This window comes from Acanthopagrus latus, chromosome 8 (genome assembly GCF_904848185.1).
Source record: "Acanthopagrus latus isolate v.2019 chromosome 8, fAcaLat1.1, whole genome shotgun sequence".
Classification (NCBI taxonomy): domain Eukaryota; kingdom Metazoa; phylum Chordata; class Actinopteri; order Spariformes; family Sparidae; genus Acanthopagrus; species Acanthopagrus latus.
The window spans coordinates 8,419,789-8,427,018 of record NC_051046.1 but is presented as its reverse complement, the minus strand read 5'-3'; the positions used below and the strand labels follow the sequence as shown (position 1 = coordinate 8,427,018).

The 7,230-nt window shown below is 46.3% G+C and overlaps 1 protein-coding gene across 3 annotated transcripts in view; it reads right to left on the bottom strand.

The window, feature by feature from the left end:
- Window positions 1-59: 59 nt before the first annotated feature.
- vwf (von Willebrand factor) overlaps window positions 60-7,230 on the bottom strand; it is a 35,372-nt gene continuing 28,201 nt past the window's right edge. The window contains exons 34-54 of one of the 3 annotated variants that reach the window (XM_037105986.1): window positions 6,996-7,160; window positions 6,854-6,900; window positions 6,584-6,761; window positions 6,156-6,397; window positions 5,855-6,044; window positions 5,430-5,771; window positions 5,051-5,289; window positions 4,757-4,859; window positions 3,866-3,937; window positions 3,449-3,553; window positions 3,124-3,329; window positions 2,887-3,036; window positions 2,686-2,802; window positions 2,350-2,530; window positions 1,788-1,828; window positions 1,573-1,689; window positions 1,197-1,295; window positions 922-1,050; window positions 779-818; window positions 587-684; window positions 60-403 (exon numbers count right to left, since the gene is read on the bottom strand). In XM_037105986.1, the coding sequence (XP_036961881.1) occupies window positions 218-403; window positions 587-684; window positions 779-818; window positions 922-1,050; window positions 1,197-1,295; window positions 1,573-1,689; window positions 1,788-1,828; window positions 2,350-2,530; window positions 2,686-2,802; window positions 2,887-3,036; window positions 3,124-3,329; window positions 3,449-3,553; window positions 3,866-3,937; window positions 4,757-4,859; window positions 5,051-5,289; window positions 5,430-5,771; window positions 5,855-6,044; window positions 6,156-6,397; window positions 6,584-6,761; window positions 6,854-6,900; window positions 6,996-7,160 (3,047 nt within the window). In that variant the 3' untranslated portion in view covers window positions 60-217. Of the gene's footprint in view, window positions 404-586; window positions 685-778; window positions 819-921; window positions 1,051-1,196; window positions 1,296-1,387; window positions 1,421-1,572; window positions 1,690-1,787; window positions 1,829-2,349; window positions 2,531-2,685; window positions 2,803-2,886; window positions 3,037-3,123; window positions 3,330-3,448; window positions 3,554-3,865; window positions 3,938-4,756; window positions 4,860-5,050; window positions 5,290-5,429; window positions 5,772-5,854; window positions 6,045-6,155; window positions 6,398-6,583; window positions 6,762-6,853; window positions 6,901-6,995; window positions 7,161-7,230 lie in introns of those variants that run through there. The other 2 variants (XM_037105987.1, XM_037105988.1) reach the window with 2 other exon arrangements.

Sequence of the window (7,230 nt, the reverse complement as noted above, 5' to 3'; positions counted from 1 at the left end):
AAGTCACACAATTCTTGAGGAATAGTCAGAGTTAAATAAAAGAGACAAACAAGTAGTGCTTATAGAAACTAACAGGTTTGTTTTATTGTTAATTGTGTTGTTACTGGTTAAAATGTGAGTCATTGTAGCCACTTACATTGTTTTGTATATTGATATATTTGACTTGGATACACACATACCATCTACAATTATAAACTCTCTCTCTCTCTCTCTCGCTCTAGGTGCAGTGTTTGGACAGACAGTCGCACGCAGTGACAGACAGGATGGTGTGGTGGCTACGAGTGCCGTTGGCACACAGGACCGGGACGCTCAGCGGCTCCGTCTCCACAGCAGAACAGCACACACACTCCTGCTCCACAGCCGCCCTCTCCAGGGAGTACATGGACTTACTGCGACATTTGCCCTGACAGACAGACGGACAGATGGACAAGCGCCACAGGGGAGAGGGAGAAAGGTTGAGACGGTGAGGGACAGTGTTATGATTTCATTGAACTTTGTAGGCTAATCCCAGGGGGAAACGAGTATTAATCATCCTTAAATGTGTGTGTGTGTGTGTGTGTGTGTGTGTGTGTGTGTAGTCTCTTACCTCACAGTACTGCAATTCTATCTGCTGCTCTGATTGGCAGTCATCCACTCTGATGTAGTTCAGTGTTCCCGCTGTCCTCCGACACTGTGGCTCGGTACCTTCACACATGCACACAAGCGTATCATAATCAGGACGCCCAGATTTTTTCTAAACAGCACACCGGTCTTGCAGAGGAACGGCAGCTATACTTACACATCTCGCAGCAGGTTGTTCCAATCTGGCTGACTTTCCCCTGAAAACAAAGACAGATGTATTATGTCTGTGCGGCTAACACGAAGGCATAGGTTTGGGAATGCTGTGAGATGGATGGAGGGAGCTTCACGTCGTGGCCGTACCCCTTCGTTCAGACACGCCTGGCGGTCAAAAGGAGGGCAGGTGGTCACTTTGGTCTGCAGGACAAGATCTCCTTTACTGTTCACGCCACAGGTGTACGAGTTGCAACCTTCCTGGCTAGTGGTGTTCACCTGCAGGGAGAGACACACACACGTACATACGGTATTTATGTGCATCCCTGCAGCTGGGAAGCTGTTCTGCATTGCAATGCAGTTGCATTATGTTCTTCAAAAAAACTATTGGGTTCATGAGCAAGGCATCTTTTTTTGACACCTACCTCCAGACTGATTAGTTGTCCATCTGGCCTTTGTATGAAGCAGGCAGTGGCGACACATCGACCACAGCAAGCATCTTCCTCCTTATGCAGAGTGTATCCCTGAAAACATTGTGGTCAGCACTGCAGGTTAATTCATATAGGATCACATAATAACATAAATTTACCAGGATGAATAATTCACTATTTACCTCTGTGAGTAGAGTGAATCATGGAAAATGACATGGCTGCGATTTAATGATGAGCAGGAAGGGAATGTTTTCGATAATTAGGGAAGCTTTGATGGAAATTTTTGTTTTGAGTTGATTGTTAGTCTTGAAGACGAGAGACGACAAATGAGAGATGTGAAAAGTAAAAATGATGACGGGGTGATGCTTACCATGGGGCAAGTGGGACAGCTGATTCTCCTGCAGGACAGTCTGTATTTACTCACAGCCCCTTCCTCCACCGTACACTCACAGTGTGTACACACATCCACCATCATCCTCTCCCCTGCCTGCACAAACACACGCACAGATCAAGATGGAGCACTGAGAGCATTATTTAAAATTGTTCGTATATAAAAGGAGAGTGGCTATTTTCTGCGTGACTTACTCCTATCACAGTGTGGTTGAGGACACAGGCATTCATAGGAGCTGCAGAGAAAGAAGCAAAAATAATTGTATTGTCGTTCGTCAAACTACATATTAATTTAACTCTGGGCCTGGTGAGGTCTGGTCAGAGTAACTGGCTCATGGATGGGACCAATGTGAGAGAGTCATCTGCTGGACAATCACTGCAACTGCAACTGTCTGAAGGACAGGAGGAAAGTCTGTGTTTTCTGCCTTTGAGGGAATTCAGACCTGGTGTTAACATCCCTCCTGAATGATCTGATCGCAAGTTGACCACGCTTGTCAGTTCACACTTTGCATTAAAATGTGGTACATAGATTCAATGTTTTTTTAAGCCAAATGAAGAAATATCTTGCCGAAGTAACAAGAAGGCAACAAAATGAAAGATGTCGTAGACACTGTTTCTAAAAGTGTCTCCTAACTCCACAACTCTTAAAATTGAGCAGTTTTTTTTAAATAAGTCTGGTGGCTCTCCCTTACTTGAGAGACTGCCTATGTAGGTTACTCTGTATAACTCTGTAATAGCATATGCAGGTATTTTTTACCGCAGTGGCAGCGCGGGCAGCAATCCTGTGTGTCGCAGCGCAGCTCGGTTCCCAATGGGCAGGACGGAGCGTCCATAGCTAAGCAGCTGACGTTTGTTGCAGAGATGAACACCTCTTCTCTCACTTTCAGACACCTTTTTAACACACATTTATCATCTGGAGACTGCCAAACCTCTCCGACCTAGAAACAGACACGGAATAAAATCAAATCGGGGAAAAGAGAAACAGATGCACTGACAAGATAAATTTCTCTTGTTTCTGTACATTCAGCCAGAAATATATTGCCTGAGCAGACTGATTGTTCTTAGAAAAAATACATTAAGCTGTCACACACACATTTCTGAGGCTTCCTCCAGTCATTGTGTCTCCTCGCATCACTCCCTCTGACTCCACACAGCTGGTCGGTGTACACTTCCCACAGCACTCTCCTTTTGATGCAGTGTATGTTGAGCCCTGAAATACGTAACATTTACGTAAGAATTGATTTCAGAAGCCAAAAGCAAATGTGTATATTTGGTGTGAACTTGTGTGTCTCACCATTGGGCAGCTTCGATCACACACAGGTGGGGTACACTGAGCAATGTGAAGCGATGTGTCTTTATCCAGTAGCTGGGTGCAGCTGCACTTCTCGCAGCCGTCCTCCCATTCGCTCCCCACTGGGTGAACCACGCCGCCGACCACACACACCTGGAGAGACAAACATTAAAACAGGAAAGTTATAAACAGGAAAGTTATAACCGTAATGGAAACCGATGCATCTAAACACACACTCACCGCATCTGGCAGGCAGGTGGTTTCGGTGCAGCCACAGTCGTTAGTAGAGGAGGACGTGATGAAGCCAGCAGGGCAGGTGTGTGTGGAGTTCTGGCAGTTGCACGCACATTCAAACACGTCGCAGCACTTTGTCGTTTTCACCGACACCTGGCGGTGTGGGGGACAATCGGGGGTAGGTTGAAGGGCGCACTCTTCCTTTTTGCAGACTGAGGTGGATAAGAGATGAAGAGAAACATGTCAGAGACCACATGGATGTGTGCTCCGTTTCATGTCTGTGTGTATGCGTGTGTGCTCAAACATCACAGAGAGTGTGCATATGTCATACCGCACTCGTGTACAGGCTGACATTCCCCTGGGTTTTTCAGGACCACAACCTGACCGTCCTCACAGCGGGGCACGTCAGGCAGATCACAGCTCACCAGATCACACACTGAAAATCAAAGAGTGAGAGTCTGTTGCAGATATGTGAGAAAACACTCTACTGCCTGAGTAGAGCACTGAAAAATGTATATGAACATGGAAAAATAGTTGTGTTGTCTGATATCATTGGTGGTTAACCTGTTTATCTACAGCAATAAATCAACATTGGTTATTATTGCAACACTCTGGTATTCAGCGCCAACCTTCCAATGTCTCTTCTAGTTGGTCACACAGCAAATATTGAACACTGACAGATCTGCTGATGAGGCTACTTTAACAGTGGATCTGGAAACAGAAATGCTGTAGTAATAATGCTACATACCGCACTCGTACTCTGGGCAGCACTTAGACTCTCTCTTCTCCCTCCGGATCTCACAGGGTCCACACACCGGAGCTACACACATATACAGATGTTTCATTATCAAAGTGTTATGTCTAAACTCACAGCACAGTTAATATTTTTGAAAAAGAAAAAGAAAAAAGATACTACTGTATTTACGGCAAGTTCTCTTAACATTAAGGCACAGAATATGTCATTTCTGCCACTAGTGGTCTTTCAATAAAAACAAAAAAATATCTAATCAGTGTGGAATCATTGGAGTGGTTGACGTCATTGTTAAAACAATGCGGATGAAAATCTATCAGATGTGCCTCAGGCAGAATAGATCACAGGTGAGGTAATGTATTAAGGTTTTAATTATTGCTGGACTGAACTTGTTCGCCAACTTTCTTCCACTCTCTTATGTATCATCTGCTGTTTCCATGGAAATTATAGTAACAAATGAACAAATGAAGCACATTATTTGGGATGATGTGAGTACACAGCTCAACAATCTATAAAAATGCTGATGAAAGGTGTGGATATTAATTTAAACTGTTACTTAAGTACGAGTAAAATTAAAGACTTCAACAAACACCCCAAAAACCACAAGCAACTTAACTACAGTAATGTGAGTAGATGATTTTGTTACTGTCACAGCTGACCCATTCTTATCGAAGATATTTACAACCTAATTCTCACTGGTCAAAATGTTAAAGCTTTGATTTTTAACTCTTCTACTTGAAGTCAATTTTTGTAAATTACCTCTATTCATAGTACACTGCAGAAATCTATATCTAATTCAATTGCTACACTTCACCCCTAATGTTTAAATATTAAAGGGGTATACTATACTGTATGAGCATAAGCAGCGATAACAGAATGTGTGCTCGCCTCTGACGTCGTTGCAAGGCCGGGTGGTGCAGTTGATGTGTTGCTGGTCCAAGCACATGCAGATCGAACACGGGTTGTCGTCTGGTACCCAGCTCTGCATGTACTGTACAAACAAATCCAATCATGTTCATTTTCAGTGCAGTGTTTGATCATATTAAAATTAAGCACTAGAGGGCGCTCACGGCACATCCTAGTGAACACTTTAATTGTTGTTCCCATCAAACCCTATTATCATGTGTCTCTGTAATTAAAGAGTTGGTTTCGGTTCTGCGTCGTTCATCTCACGTGTCTCACCGTATATGTGCGCCCGCGTCGGTCGACACACTGTCGGCATGCTTCCGGCGGCACACACTGTCCGTGATGCAAAACCGTCCCCCCAGTACAGAAACAGCCCTCAGTAGGTGTGTCCATACAGGCTGACTCGTTACCCCTGGCAACCGACCAGTCGCCTGGCAACGTCTGTGTGCTGCCACAGTCATCTACACAACCTGTCCGACAGGCGTCATACTCCATGGAGCTGGGGCACTGCAACGCTGCAAAACGCAGATCAAGCTAAAGTTTAAGTTTAGGTTTGGGCTCGTGCTGGCTGAACACACACACATACACAAACACACACACACACACACACACACACACACACACACACACACACACACATCAAAAACTGACTTACGGCAGAGGTGGGGGCTCCTCCAGTCCACGCACACACCTCTCTGTCTACAGAGGCGCGCGTAGGCAGAAATGAGCTCGCACACGTCCGACTCCTCGCATGTCTGCTCCTCACACTTGGCGAGGAACACCTGGACGGGAATGTGCGCGTGGCACGGTTCAAACACTTCAGAGCGTAGGGCCTGACATCCCATCGCTGCTCCGGTCGCACACACTGCCCTCCGCTTCGGCAGACACACACCCCCATCTGCAGCTATGGTCCAGTCTGAGATGAAGGCTGTCTGGTCTGTGGTTGAGTTGCCATTACGCAAAGAAAGGACGTTGAGTTTCTCCTCCCCACAGGCACCTGGAAGAGAGTACGGAGGTCAGAGGAATAGAAGCAAATGAACAGGAAATGTTTTCGAAATTATGTGTCTGTATTATTGTTACCGCAGAGTCCAGCAGTGAGGCCAGTGTTGGTGGAGCTGGACAGTGTGATGGTGAACTCATTGCTCTGAGGAGTAAAAGTCACGACATAGCCATGGTCTGACCTGAGCTGCAGCATCACACCTCCATAACGCACCAGCTCTAGGCCAGCGTACCGCCACGGCAGCGCCAGGTCTTCCTTATCGATCACTGCCTGCTCAAACCAAAAAAGCACACACAGTTAATAAATAACCTTTTATAGACTCATATATAAAGATCAGTGTCAGTGTCTGTGATGGTATCCGGACAAGAACCACACATTTACCGTCATATCATCCTTCAGCAGCAGTGTATGCGGCCCGTGGATCACCTCCATGGCTTTCATGCAGACTTGGTTGTAATTCGCAGAGTCCTGACACGGTCCGGTGTGGAGTCTGACCTCTGACCCCTGACTGGTGCTTCTGCCTTCAGCGAGAAGCGTGTAGGTGCACAAACCCTCCCCGTCCAGCCTAAGCGCCAAGCCGTCAAACCTCACCACGTGATTGGTGGAGCTGCCCATACACATGCCTGCCAACACATGGCAGGAGTGTTAATGCAGGAGTCAGAAACATGTGGTCTGTTAACAGTTGGTAAAAATAGCAAAGGCATGCAGACCATTCATTGTGAGCAACTCAAGTGGGAAATGGGGTGCACTTAATATAGACGGGGTTAAATGTGCTGCTAGAGGCCATTTGATCCTTTTGATGTACATACAAGGGCATTCCCAGTGACAGCCGCAGGTCTCCTCCACTCTGACGGGTGGCATGTTGTTGCTGCAGGCTGGCGGCTCCAGTCTGTCACAGCTGACTTTGTGGTTCAGCACGGTCACTGCCCCACTGGGGTGGCACAGGACAGAGTGACAGCCGTCCTCCATCATCCATGACTCACCCGGCTGAAACACATTGACACGGAGGAGCACGCAAGTCATTTCAAGAAATACTGTCACGGGCTGTGAAGGGTTGATGTGCTGCAGATATTTCTCACCTTTCTCTCATTTCCGTTGTCGTCAACACACACTCCCGGTGGACCGGCTGAGAACCACAGCAAAGATTAATTTCTTCCTCATTTTTAACATATATAAAAAACAGATATGTGTGTGTGTGTGTGTGTGTGTGTTTGTAATCACCTCTGCATATCCTCTCTGTGTAACCATGATCCAGAGTCAGCAACATCAGCAACTGATCCATGCTGTTCAGGTGCAGGGTGTTGTCTTGGTTGCCATGTTGTCCAAGCAGGCTGAGCTCACTCCTGTCATAGCCTGGTCCCACTCCGATGGGGAACACTGCCACACCTGAGGGAAGAGACTCTTGTTTAACTGAATTTTAAACTGAGGTATCCAGTGTTAAACATGTCAACGGTGG